The 14614-nt window shown below is 40.0% G+C and overlaps 1 protein-coding gene across 13 annotated transcripts in view; it reads left to right on the forward strand.

Annotated features, from left to right (window-relative positions):
• Nucleotides 1-232: 232 nt before the first annotated feature.
• Nucleotides 233-14614, forward strand: part of PCLO (piccolo presynaptic cytomatrix protein) — a 370143-nt gene continuing 355761 nt past the window's right edge. For 4 of the 13 annotated variants that reach the window (XM_013180418.3, XM_048062702.2, XM_048062705.2 and 1 more), the window contains exons 1-2: nt 263-704; nt 6479-7727. In XM_013180418.3, coding sequence (XP_013035872.3) covers nt 460-704; nt 6479-7727 — 1494 coding nt within the window. In that variant the 5' untranslated portion in view covers nt 263-459. Of the gene's footprint in view, nt 705-6478; nt 7728-14614 lie in introns of all 13 variants that reach the window. The other 9 variants (XM_048062709.2, XM_048062710.2, XR_007162849.2 and 6 more) reach the window with 8 other exon arrangements.

A 14614-nucleotide genomic window follows, 5' to 3' on the forward strand; every position in this document is an offset into this window, starting at 1 on the left:
TGCTTTAGCCGGCCCTGCTGGGGAGGGAAACCTCGGGTGGGCATCCTCCAGCCGTACCTCCCACCTTCGCCTTCCTCCGTGCCGCTTTCGGCCGGATCCCCGCGGCGTGCCGTGTGCGGGGTTGGCTTCAGCGGCGGGGCGGGGCGGCGCGCGTGTGTGAGCGTGTGTGTGAGTGTGAGGAGTGTGAGGAGTGTGAGTGCGTGTGCGTGGGGAGCCGCCCGGAGCATGCGCCGCGTGGGGCGGCGGGCGGCGGGCGGCGCCGCTCCTCCCCGGCAGCCGCGGCGGCAGCCACCGAGCCCGGCCCCGCTGCCGCCGCCGGTGCCGCCGCTCGGGGCCGCGGTGGCGGCCGCGGAGCTTTGAGCACCCGCCGGGGAACGGCGCTGTCAGCCGGCCGGCCGCCCCCCGTCCCCGGTCCGAGCCCGAACTGGGGAGAGAGGAGGAGAGCGGCGAGCAGCGGCCATGGGCAACGAGGCGAGCCTGGAAGGAGGAGAAGGGCTGGGAGCCTTCCCCGAAGGGGCGGCGGCGGCGGCCGGGGATGGCGGCGGCCCCGCGGCCCCTTTGCAGCGCCTGGTGCCGGCCGGCGTGGAGGCGGACCTGAGCCAGCTGAGCGAGGAGGAGAGGAGGCAGATCGCCGCTGTCATGTCAAGGGCGCAGGGGCTGCCCAGAGGGAACCTCGCCGGCGCGGAGCCGCCTCCCATGCAAAGGCACGCACGGAAAATCGCCCTTCTTCCCCCTGCTCCCTTCCCCCTTTCTCCCCGGTTCCTCGCGGTGGGGCTGGGGGCGAGTCGCGGTACGATCCGGGCCCGCTGCATCGGGAGCGGGCGTTGCGGTTTGCTGCCTGCCGGAGGGAAGGGGGCGGCTGGCACTGGGATGGAGCTCGCAGCCCGGCTTTTTCTTTCCCACTCCGGGGCTTTCTGCTAATAACGGCGGTCCTCGGTTCCAGTGGGCTGCGCCCTCTCCCCTTCCCTCCCGTCGCACCGATCCGGAGCACGGGTACTTTCTGCCCCTTTGGAGGGGGAGATTCGCAGACAACATCTCGGTTTTCTGTGTGTGTGTGTGTGCTTTATGGGGCTGGAGTGCCCCACTGCTCAGGTAGTGGCCAGGGAAGCTCTCCCCAGGGTGGATGGATTCTGTAAGCATCTCTTTATGGAGGTATGGGGAGAGGCATTCTTGTTGAATCTTTCAAAGCTTTTGGGCATAATGCATTTGCTAGCCATTACTCTGCCAGTTCTTATCCTCTACAACTATCATTTGGCTTCATTAAATAGTAATGGATGGAGGAGGAGGTCTGTTCCAGTGTTTTTTTTTTTTTTTCCTTTATTTTTCCTCTCGATTTTTTTTTTTCCCTTGAGAAAGGAAGAGAGGCGAGAGAACAGGAATTCAGTGTTCTGTGTAGTAATGGCTTTACCTCGTCGTTCATCTGTGAAGACTAGGTCACTCCCTTCCCCTATTCTTCCCTACCCCGTAGTAAATTCACTGCCCGAAGTGCAACAAGCCCGAAGTCCCCGGCCCGCCTGGGTTCGCTCCCCAGCGCCGGCCTGCCCTGGTTGGTGCCCGCAGTTTGGCCCCCGTGTCCCTGTCCCCGATCCTAAACCCTCCTCCTTTCCCTGTCCCTGTCTCTGGTCCTAAACCCACCGCCTGCCCCTGCCCCTGTCCCCGGTCCTGAACCTGCTGCCTTCCCCTTCTCCTAGCCCAGGGCCGACGTCTCGGTTGCTCTCCGTCTCCGGGTCTGGGTGTGTTGTTTGTCTTGAAGGGGGATGCTGGAGGGAGCCTCCTGTACTATTCAACACGGTTCTTGTGTATTGACCTCACCCCCGATAAATGCATGTTTCGTTTATATAATACCAGGTTTATATAGCTGAATTTTAGAAAAGAAGCGAGGGTGGGACCATATTCATCCTTGGGTGAAGTGCGGAAGTCATTGGTATTATAACTGAGATGGATGTCTGCTTTATCTTATTATTACTATTATTATTTTCAACTGGAAGTCAAATCGTGCATATTTGTTAAGCAGGTATTAACACTGTATGTAGAATATAATATTCCATGCGGTTCAGGTGATCAGTTCTGTGAAACTAAGCTCAGAATTCCATTATGTATAAACAGCTTATGAACAATGGTACAAAGTTTTTTGTTTCATACTGATCTTCCAGGATAAAGATAAATGTCCTAGGAAGACTGTAGAACAGGCTAAAATATGAATATTCCTACATTTATAAACTTTTTTTTTTCCCTAAAAAACACAGTATTATCAGAAATTCTTTTGATCTTATTAGCACACCATACTTTCATTCTCTGTTTAAAGTAAAGGCGGTCTAGATTTGTGAATTACTGCCTTTTTTTTTTGTTGTTGTTAAAATTGTCCTTTTAACTCCAAGTCAGCATAATAGCCTATCATCTAGCTTCTCTTGTGGGTGTGTAGTGATTCCCATTGTAATATCTTTGTGCCTGTCATAATGTAATGGGGTTACTACTTGTCTTTGTTTTTTTGGCTTTACTTGCTCCTCTTGTATACCTCTATTTGTTGCTGAAATTTGCCAGTAATGATGGGAATGGTTATTAAGTACTTGACCCAAACCGTCGGAGTAAGACTCACCTAAAGATTAAGGATCAGCCTCTTCTAGACTTTAACCCAAGTAAAGAACTAGCCTGCTGAGACTCAGATTCCATAGCTTCAAACTTTATTATTTTTTTTTTTTTAGTCTATGTGGAAAGTCCTTATTAAACAATGCTCTACAACTGTTGTTTTCAACAGCTTTTTTTCTGATGTGACTATGCCAGTCCAAAAGTTAAATGATTGAAATGGTGATCAAAGGAGGAATGCTGATATTCAGGCTTCCAGTGTATATAGCCTTGCATTATACCAGTGACCCTGTCAGGTTGTCTCTTAGTACTTGTGTTTTTTTCCACGTGTTGTTAACTGGATGTTTTCATATGTACTTGCATTTAAACATTAGTGATTATCCAGTCTGAGAGACTGATCATTATTTTCTATTTTAAATTCCCCCCTCTCCCCCCAGGCCCCCAGTAAATTATTATTACTATTATTATATTTTTCAGTGTTATATTCTCTTGGTTCCAGGCAGAGTTTGGGATGCTTAGGACCTATAGAATAATTCCATCTGATTTCAACTGCCTGTCTTAAAACAAAACAAAACAAAAAAAAATGTTTAGGAGTTTTAGCTGAAATATGCACAGTTAATTTGTAAGCTTGTTCTAGTTGTCCTAGCTGCATTGAATGATCCTGCAACTGTGTCAGATGTCCACTTGCTAAGGAATTATTCCACATCACCTGAAAGGAATAGGTGACCAAACTTAATATATGAGCCATCTAATACAATCATTTTTATTTTGAGTAGATCACTGTGGTTTTTTACTTGTTTTCAATTCATTAAGTTGTTCATAACATACAGTAGCAAGAAAGAACGACGTATTTTTAGAAAAAAAATGCTAAGCCCTTACCGAGTATCTAAAATGCATTTGTGGTGTACTTTCTAGAAGAAAAATTGTATTTTTGGTAATACCATCACTTTTTTTTTTAAAAGGAGAAGTCAATTGAAAAAAAGGCCACCAGGGCTGTGTTTAAGTTTGTACATATCTTGCCTGTAGGTACAAAGATACCTATCTTGTAATTGTTGAGTAATTGTAGTTCTTTTGAAAATTACTTATACTGATGAATGGTAATAAGACATGCCTTTAATGCCATAACTATAAAAACTATTTTAGAATAACTAGACTAACAGTCTTTTTGTTAAACTTCTGCTTAATTACAAGGCAGGCTTTGATTTGGCTATAATACTCACTTAAATGAATAAAGATGAGTTCTGTGAATCAAGGCCAAAGTGAGGAGAAACATAGAGCAAAGAAAGGAATTAGGTGGGGGAGGACTAAATTGTTTGTTGAATTTGGATTGATGCTGTTTTTTGTGGTTTAAAAATAAGAAAACACTTGTCAAATAAAGACACTTTTTTTCCCCCTTAGAATTTCTAATTCTCCAGTTTAACTAAATTCATTTGATGTCAGTCTGCAATTGGCTGTGAAATAGCTGTAGAAAAGAAGGCTTCAATCTTCAGCTACCTAAAATTAAAGAGATTAAATCCTGGCTTTTGAAAGAGGTAACATTTCTCAAGGAGCTTATCTTTTCAAGGCCTTTTCTTCCACAATTTAAGCACACTCAGTCTCCATTGCTTAGAAACATTGCTATGTATAAAGGCAAGACAAATCTAGTCTTGAGAGTACACCAGCGGCCTTGCAGAATCACTTAGATTTTTTATTCAGTATATTCATGTAATCTCATTTTAAGTCCTGACATCGGATCAGGTGGAAATTTATGGATCGCATTATTCTGATAAAAGTGAAAGCTGAAGGAGAACCTCCACTGCAACAAGAGTTGACAGTTATTTATTCCTGTTAATGTCCAAGCTCATTTTTTATAAATAGTTTTATTTTCTTCTTTCATTTTCACACTCTAAGGTTTGGCTATGGTACCAAGTTTCCTGACCTGAGTTTATTAAAACTGTTAAGTACCGTTGAACCTTTTTTTCCCGTCACTTTTTGCATGGCTTGATTGAAGCATTCCAACACTTGCAGACATGAATGCTGAAAGTGGACCAGACTGCTACTGATACAATAGTTGGAATGATTTCACTTAGCAAGCAATACTTCAGATAAACCTAGAGTTCTTGTCTAAAATGCAAGAAATAGAACTGCATGTAGACCTACCTATCTGCTAATGAAACTACTATTTTATTTTATTTTATTTTATTGCAAAAATGTAAAATACTTGATGGAATTAAATTATTGTTGGAATTTTGTGAATTATTATTATCATGAATGAGTTAACTAGCATTTACTGCGTCAGTAGAGACACACCTGCTCCCTTTGTTGGGTTGCATATTAAGGTTGTAAACTTCTCACTCTTAAGGCCAAGAATTTTACAAGGAGTGGGGAAGAGTAAATGTAGGTATGGAAAGCTGGAAATAGTTTGTCCTTAACAAGCATTACATGTGGAAAATTTTAATTTTCCAAAAAAGTTCTGATACAAGATTGAGAGAAAATCACATGTTGTGAGAATTATAATTGCAGAAATGGCTACCGCTTAGCTTTATCCTTTTATAGTGCTATAACTAGGAACGCAATAAAAGCTCGAAATATTCATCAGCAATAATACTAAGCCCACTGTAATATTAACAGTGCAAAATACAGTGCTCAGTGCACTGTATATAATTATATAGGCTTTTGATAAAACTCTTAACTAAAAAAAAAATATTGCACAGTTCTGTTTATGGAATAGAATTAAATTAAGAAATGATTGTTTATTTTGCTCTGAATGTCCAAAAATAAATGTAATGTCTGGAAAAACAGGATCACAGTTAACTGGGTCTCTCAAACTGAAAACTGAAAATTTTATAGTTGCAACACTGTTTTTGTGCTGAAGAGAACACCATATCTTCCAGCAAAATCACAATGATAGCACTGAATAGAATATTTTAATACATCCTTTCTCAATAGCACTGCGTACAATATGATTTCCTCAAGCTGCAGTTGAGTATAGCAACAGGTAGGATACTGTGCCACGTTTAAAAACATAGTCTTGATTTTAATTCCTACTTTTTTAGCCTTCTTTTCTCCTATGTGAAAACAAAGGAAAATGTTGATGTTAGAAAATTAGGAAACATCTCTATGTAATTTTATTGGAGAGAGGGTTTTTATTGATGAGCAATGCAAGTTTTTGGGGTCATGCTGGGGGGAAGCTCCTCGATAGTTCTACTTGAAAAACAAAAAACCCTTCAAGCTTATTCTATCAACTGGCATGTTTCAACTGGTTGAAAATTCTTATGTTTGTTAAGTGGTGAAGTAAATACTTCCATCAAAAACAAGCAAACAAAAAACCATATACTTCCTAATATACCTGGATTTGCAGGAGTTTAAATTCCTGCTGCATATTGAATTCTATATATATCAAAATTTTGTGCAAATAGCCAGAACACAGGTTCATTTTGTAGTGTGTGTGTGTGTGTAAGTTGTTCTTTGATCTGTTCATTTTCCAAAAAAAAATGTTATTTTCAGTCTTTGTCTCCAAATGTTTGTATCCCAAGGGACAGAGTGGAAAATTAGTCATTTGGATGTAGGTATAACAGGAAGTTGTAGCTTTGAGTTCTTCAGCTTTTTGAAGAGAAAATTGTCTGGTTAAATATGGTTATTGTACTAGATTATTTTCTAAATAGTAAGTAATTTTGTGAATATTTACATAAACCTTTATAGAACAATACTTTTAATTTAAATACTTTTTACATGCGCTCGCAGTCGGTGTAATAAGTCTCGGTCTTGCAAACACTTAAGCACCTGAGGAACTTCAGTGTTAGCTAAGCACTTCCAGAGGCACAGATACAGGTTATTTTTTTTCCCTAATACTGTGCATTATTTTAATTTTATTGCTTTTTTTTTTTTTTTTTTTTTTTTTTTTTTTTTTCTGCAGACATCCTGAGCTTGATACAAGCCACCATCCCAGACAGCCAAGTAAGCCTCCAGATCCAGGACCAGGTTTAAGTAAAAGCAGAACAGTAGATGTGCTGAAGACAGAACAACGGGCACCTGGACGGAGTCCTTCTTCTATTAGTCTAAGGGAATCAAAGTCCAGGACTGATTTTAAAGAAGATCAGAGGCCAAGTATGATGCCTAGTTTTCTCTCAGAAGCCAATCCATTGAGCGCAGTCACTTCAGTTGTGAACAAATTCAATCCTTTTGATTTGATATCAGATTCCGATACAGCCCATGAAGAAGCCGGTAGGAAACAAAAGGTTATCCAGAAAGAGCAGGGGAAACCTGAGGAACAGAGGGGCAGTGCAAAACTTCCATCTCAACAACAGTCTCCAAAGCCAGTTCAGCCACAAGGACATGTCAAACCTACCCCTCAGCAAAGCGAGTCTTCCAAAGCAGTGCCTCAGCAGCAGCAACCTGGGGAGCCAAAGCAAATTCAGAAACCAGGCCCTGGTCACTCCGCAGACTCTAAGCTAGAACAAGTGAAACAACCACCCCAGCCACGAGGACCACAAAAATCTCAACCCCAACAGTCTGAACCAACAAAGCCTGTTCAGCAACAAACTTCTGCAAAACCTTCAGTGGGCCCAGCAAAGCCGTTACCACAGCAGCCAGACAGTGCTCGAGCATCATCCCAAGCGCCACCTCCTGCGAAACCATCATCACAGCAGCTGGGACCTGTAAAACAGCCATCTCAACAACCGGCAAGGCAAGGAGGTCCTGTCAAGCCGTCTTCCCAGCAAGCAGGGCCTCCGAAACAGCCTTCTCAGCAACCTGGACCTGAAAAGCCATCTGCTCAGCAAATGGGACCTGCAAAACAAGCACCACAGCCTGGACCTGGGAAGCCATCTCTGCAGCAGACCGGGCCTGTGAAACAAGCACCACCACAGTCTGGGCCTGCAAAACCACCACCTCAGACTACAGGGGCCACAAAGGCCCCAGTACAACAGCCAGGACTTACAAAACCACCAGGCCAGCAACCAGGGCCTGAAAAACCCTCACAGCAAAAGCAAGCCAGTGCAACCCAACCTGCTGAATCCGCCCCAAAGAAAACCTTTTGTCCTCTTTGCACTACCACTGAACTGCTGCTGCATACTCCAGAAAAGGCCAATTACAATACATGCACGCAGTGTCGTACTGTAGTCTGCAGTCTGTGTGGATTTAATCCTAATCCTCACATAACAGAGGTGAGTAGCTTTTAAACTGATGTTTGTTACCAGAGGACAAAAGTTTAACTTCATTATGCTGAAACATCAGATATGTTTCTATGGACTATCATGATCATTTAAGGCCTTAACAAGTTCAGAGAAACAAATCATGCTATTTAGGAAAACACCTGCAAGTAAGAGCGGTTTACGGGAAGAAGAAGGTGGTGGTTCTCTGTTTTGTACGGTCTTCAAAAGTGTTCTCTTGTTTCTTCATATAAAAAGGGGAACACTGTTGTGAGTGTTTTGCTGTTTTCCTTGATTTTAAGTACTCATTTGCCATGTTTATAATCAGACCACAATGGTCACGTGCTATCATGTTTATAAATGCATAAAATATGCTGCTACAAGAGCTAAGTAAACAACCAAATATGGAAATGACAGTGTTCATAGCTCCAGTGTGGGTTTTGGAAAAGGATTTGGGGTGGATTTGCTTCATAACTGTGTCAGCATTCATTAGCTGAAGGCTTGAGTCATGAGTTTTGACTTGGTGATACTCAGGTTATTTCATTCTTGTGGGATGCTAAGAGAGATCTCTGTGGACTGTTTCTAACCTTGATCACCGTTCTTACTGTAATTATATAAGATAGAAATGGCATAGAAAGTAATATTAGGACTTCAAATGAACCTACCTTAACCTGATGTTTGCATTAGCTTTATATATATGCCTGTACATATATTTGTACTTTACTTGATCTGTATGGAAATAAGACTTCATATGAATGTCTGGTCTCTTCTTATTGCTTGAACAGCTGCTTATGCATCCTGATACTCTAATTTTAAATTTGCAATGTAGGTGTTTGTGGTTTTTTTTCCCCCTTTTTTCCAATAAAAACACTTTAATCAATTTATAGAAATTCAAGCATAGCAGACCTGGCATCAAAGACTGGCTAGTAATAAAGCAGACAGAAAGGGGATTTGGAAATCTTATTTTTGTCTTGTTTTGGTATTAGTTTAGCTGAACAGAGCAGAGATGTCAATAGGACGAAATATAGACTGGTACTTTATCTGGAATCTGTCAAATAACCCTAGATATAAAATTGCAGAATCAAAGCATTGCTAAGGTTGTTAGGTGTGTCTGGAGGTTGTGTAGTCTGACTTCCTGCTCAAAGCAGGGTCACCTAAAGCAAGGTTGCTCAGGACTGTGTCCAGTTCTGAATATCTCCAGGGACGTAGATTCCACAGCCTCTCTGTGCAACTTGTTTGCTCTTGTTTGCTTTGTACTGCAGTGATTTAAGGAGATTGTTGGTCTTTAGATTGCACATGTTTATTAGTGATATTTTTAGGTGGTACCTGGTGAAAGACAGACATCCGACAATTATTTGTTGATTTATTGTTAAATTTGTCAAAGTTAAACCTGAAGGACTTGCAGTTGCAGTAGCATTGGTAACACATTGAATCATTTAGCAGTGTGTTCTCTTGTTTGAATTTAGGGAAAGTCAGGCTTGAGATAAGTTGGCATTAATGCTTGTGGATCTATAGGACTGGAAAAGGATTGACTTAAACAGCCCTGTGCAGAAATTTTGGAGCATCTGCAACTAAACGGATTCTCACAGTTTATATTATCAGGGCCTATGCAAGGATAAAAAATATATCTTATTTAAAATCTGAAGATCTACTGTCATATTTCCAACGTTTCATTCTGGACAGCTTAGGGTGGAAAAAAAAAAGTCATTGACATATAATGGACAAGTAATGCGATGGATTGTTGTTAAAGTCAGAGGAACTTCTGTAAGAAAACTTTACCTTCAAGTTCTGACAGTGTTTTTAGACCAGAATCTCTTACATTTATTTGTGAGTGCTGAGTTCTGTTTCCTTAGTGATTTCCTGGAGTCTCTCAGAGCTCCAATTTCAACTTCCTTTAAAACTTCCGATATTCTGTGGAAATGGTTGACAACTTTGTTGTGTTCAAATTAAGTGGATTTTAAGAGAGAGAAAGAAAGTGTATTTATGTAAGAAGGTCTCAAAGTAGTTGGAAATTCTGTGAAACTACTAGTTTTTGAAGAGGGTACTTTGTAAGTGTGAAATTCAGGACTTTAAGACAATAAATACAGCTGCATTTAAGACTAACTGATTACATACATATGTAAAAGCAAATTTGAATTTCATATAATGCATTGAAGTAAACACAGGATATGCATTTATTTCATGATGAAATCATTTCAGTAAATGAAGGTATTGGGCATCTAATTTATTCAGCTATTAGTTCTAATCTGCTAACTCCCACTCAGGCTTTTCTCATTTGCTCAGCTTTGCACCACCAGCTGTCTTGCTGAAACTTCATTGTGGGTGTCCTGCTCCGATCTGCAGTGAAGTGCAATGAAATCACATCGGACTATTACTGAACAGTTGGAGCAAAGTAATAGAACCTGATCTGGCACATAAGAAAATTTGTCTTGCTCCATGTGCAAAGGTTCCCACTTGAGTTGTTCTCAGTCTTTCCTTCTAGTTTCCCTTTAATTTTAATATTTAAATTATTAAAAAGTTTTTAGTTAGTCCATAATAATAATTTACACTTTCCTTCCTGTCTAGCACAAAACCCATGGCCTTTGTTTTAGCTGTCAGTTCTCTTGATTATGTTGCAAGCTTTTTCTTTTGGTTTCTCTTATTTCAAGTCCTTCTAAGCTGTTACGGAACAAAAGTCTTTCTATTACCCATGCAATTACTGACTTTATCTGCACCTCTTAATGTTAGACTTCTCCTCCTATCCTTTTTGAAAAAATTTAATGATTCTGTAATCCTGTGTTGTTGCCTTTGCCATGCCTGTTATGGCCTGTATTTTCACTGATCATGTTAAAACACGTTACCTATCTGAAAGCAGTACCTCCAAAGTGGAGGTGGGGAGAGTTAAAGGCATTTATTTAGAAAAGGATTTATATTAATTTTGTTCTCTGACATTTTCCCCTGTACAGCTGTTTGAACTACCTTCTTAAAAACCTCTTTAGCATCTTCTTACAAGTTTCTTACAGGATAGTTCACTCTTCATAACCAGCAGAGTGGTTATGATCTTTCCCAGCGTAGATCTGTCTAAATTTCTTTATTCTACATTTCTAGCTGATTCTGGAAGGAATATAGCAGGGTTTACAGACTGGCTCAGAAAGTAATTGCATGTATTGTAAAACCATTATGGAAAGTGCAGGGTTTTTTATTTTATTTGTATTATCTTTTTCATTTGGACTTCCATTTAAAATGCAGTAGTGCATGCACTGGGTCTGTTTTCACTCACTGGGGAGAACTGGGTAACTACCAGCAGAAAGTGATACTTCACTGCCACAAGGTCAGACCCCTGGAACTGTTTCTCTGAACCATCTGACATTGCTGTCCCCCTGGAGAAAGGGGATAGTCTGTATCCTGGTTTTGCACCGCAGTCCAGAGAGGAAGCACACCATACATAACGTGTTCAGTAACATATGTCTCTCTAATCTGTCTAGGTGTTCGTACCTCACTCATCACCCTGGCACATGAGTGCCTAGCAACAGTTGCATAAAGTACTGGGAAAAATGTAAACAGGTTTGACTGGTACTCTGTTCTGTTTTTCTTTCACTTAAATCAGAAACTTGTAGCAGCTGTGTATTTACATTATCACATGATGATATTTCTTTTTTCTCTCCCTATTTTTTTTTAATCTTTTGCTAAAAACATTCCCAACAGCTATGAGTGTCAGAAGCCAGCACTACCCCAAAAGAGATTCATCTGTGTATCTGTGTTGGTTCAGTTCATCTAAATTTGAGTAGGCTTTCTTAAATGGGCATATACATCTGAGGGACTATCCATTTGGTTCCATGTTCATGTGTGTGTGTTTTTTTTTTTTTTTTAATGAAGTTAGATTAAAAAAAAGCACAAGCTATTATAGATAAATCTAAGTGATCAATGCATATGTTTGATAGCTTATTTATGATGTGCATCTGTAAAGTTGGTGATGAAGTGGAGTTTCAAAGCTATTAATGTTGGAACCTTGGTTGTATGGGAGCTCTCCACCAGGAGACCCTTGATGCATATGTGTGCAGGGTGCCTGTCTTCTAGGCGGTTTTTAGAAGGATTATTTTTCATGTGATGTACCTACCTCAGTAGGTGTTTCACCCGCTGTTTCAACATGCTTTTGAGAGATCATATAAAATTAGTTTTGAACCAAGGTGTAATTTTTTAATTACATCCTTGCTGGAAATTGCACTTTCAGATAACATGAAGGTGTGTATGCAGGTGTAGGAATTGTTTACTTGCCCAAAGATCTGCTGGATGGAGGAAGGTGAACTCTCTAAAACCAATTTTATTGGTTCCGGCTATCTTTGAAATAACATGTCTGCATTAAAGTTGACTTAATAGACAATGGAAAAGAGAGCAAGGGGAAAGGGTTATGTCTCCCAAAGTGGAGTGTGTAATTGCAGATCAAGTAGAATGTTTTACTGGACCTTTTACCACCCACTTCAAAAGAAAATCTTCCAACCTTTTTTATGTTTTTTAAACCAATCTGAAAATATAAATATTTTTTTTTGTCTTGGGTGAATGGTGAATGGCGATGGTGTCAATTTTTTTCTTCTAACAGTAGAGCTAGGGAAATTTCCTGATTGGTTGCTCTAGGTACAAGTCTTGATTTTTGCTCTTTCTTTCTGAATCCATTTTTATGTACAATCTTATCACAATCACTGATAACTTAGCAGTATTTAACAGATAACAGAATTTAGTTCAGATGCTCATAATGATATTCAGTATTTGTAATTGTTTTTATTAATGTGCTACATCTCCAAGTGTCCTAAACAGTAGCAAGTGCTTGGACATGAAATGTTTTCGGTAACTAAAGAGAATTTAAGCAGTCAGAAGGGCATTAATTTTCCTCGGTTATTATCATTATTATTAGCATGTTTAGAGAAAGGAATATAAAATAATTTAAAATACTACTTAAGGAAGATGACTGTAATTCCTGTGGTGAATCCAGACAAATTTTGCTTATACCTGTAATAAAATTAATAGAAATTACTCTATTAAATCTTTGTTGATAACATGACAGTGAAGGAAGCAAATGATTGATTTCAAATATTCCATGCAGTTTAGTCTGGGCACTGTTCTGTTGTAGTAGGGCATTAGAACCCAGATGCAACATGGACTGGAAATGAGATATAAACAAAAATAAAGCTGTCATCACTGTGGATAGTGATGTGTCACAAAATAGATTTTTCTTTTAATACAAGGAAAAACAACTTTGAAAGTGTCTCCCCTATATAAACTTAGCCTGGAGAGATATTTAGATTTATATAAATAAAGCAAAATAAAAGAGAGGGGGGAAAGGACTTGAGTCTAACCATCAGCTGTTATAATCATGAGGTGTAAAGAAAGAAAAGTTAAAATCAGTGCCTTGTTTTTGTATTTTAACTTTCTCAAAAGCATTAATTTAGATATCCACTCTTAATTATGCCAAAGAAAAGTTAGAGATATTCTGTAAAAGAGGATAGAGTTTAGTCTGGATTTACACTGCTCAGATTCAGACAAGCCTTGTTTAGTTAGTTATCTTTTAAAGACGATCAATGCTTGAAATATTTTTGATATTTCAGAAAATACTGGTGTTGGTTCAAACACCTGGGGTGTTCCAGTGGTACTAATGCTGCAAGTTATATGGAAGTGGAGATTTTTCACAATTTTGGGGATGAAATGATTTTTTTTCTTTATTTTTGCCCCTAGTACAGAATGCTGGTTTTCTCTGTGGAATATTCTAAAGCACAATCCTGTGACATTCTTTTTCGGAGGAAGACTGCTTGCCTGCATTGCTGCTTTGCATTTACAATTAGTTTATGGTATTGATGATTGATAGTTAATGGTATTGATGCCCTGTGTTTTTTTCTTTTTTTTTTTTTTTTTTTTTTCTGTTAAGAAAGGGTTATGGGAACGTGGGAAGAAGCACACAGCTATACATGACAAATAATTTATCTGTGATTTAATTGGGCAATATTCTACAATATGTTGAAGTGTTTTATCACTAGCGCAGAAAACTGTCCTGTCCAGTTTTTAACACGAGTAAATAATAAATTAATCTGCATAGCTAAAGATGTCAACTGCAGGGAGCCATCTGTGCCAGTATTGCTGTTGCTCAGCAACTGTAATTTACTACTATGTTAGGCCACGTGATGTGGGGCTGCTGTTTGCTGGGGAATCAGTGGGCAGGATGCGTGGCCCAGCCCTGCTCCCAGCACACAGCATAAGCCCTGCTCAGATCCCAGCCACGCTCGGGTGCGCTCTGTGCAGCACAGATGAACCTTCTTAACCTTTTCTTTGCTGCGCTCCTGATTTTCCGTTCTGTTTCTTGTTTGTCGTGTATGCATTTCTAGAATGTTGAATCTAGATGCAGTTAAGGAAAGCAATCTGTGATGCGTGATGCTGTGCGCTGAGCTGTGTTTCAAATTCTTTTTCCTTGTCCTGTGCATGAGGCAGCTTAAACACATGCTTGGCTGTTAACACTCACTTTCAGAGATTCCAAAACACTGACATTCAAAAAAAAAAAAAAAAAAAAGAGGAAAAAGAGGGGTGCAGGGGGACTGTTCACTGTTTTAGTTTATGATTCTAATTGTATAAGCCATAGAATAATAGCTCCCCAAACACCCATACTTCAATACAAGCTATAGCTTTTTATATTAGTAATTTAAGCAGAGTATGTTAAGGTTGTGGTAAGTGCATAATACAGTTCATCTAGTAATGCATTTTAGTAGTTTTAAAACACCTTTGATATATAAGTAGCATTTAAAAACAGTTAAAATGGCTATTTAAAAAGTTTGCTCGAACACTGGTTTAGGTGCGAGCTACAGTGGTTGTATCCATTGCTGCAGTTTGTGAAATTGATACCTGGGGAACATGCTGCTGATGAGAACCTAGCACTGTTTTTG

Source organism: Anser cygnoides, chromosome 1 (assembly GCF_040182565.1).
Source record: "Anser cygnoides isolate HZ-2024a breed goose chromosome 1, Taihu_goose_T2T_genome, whole genome shotgun sequence".
Taxonomy (NCBI): Eukaryota; Metazoa; Chordata; class Aves; order Anseriformes; family Anatidae; genus Anser; species Anser cygnoides.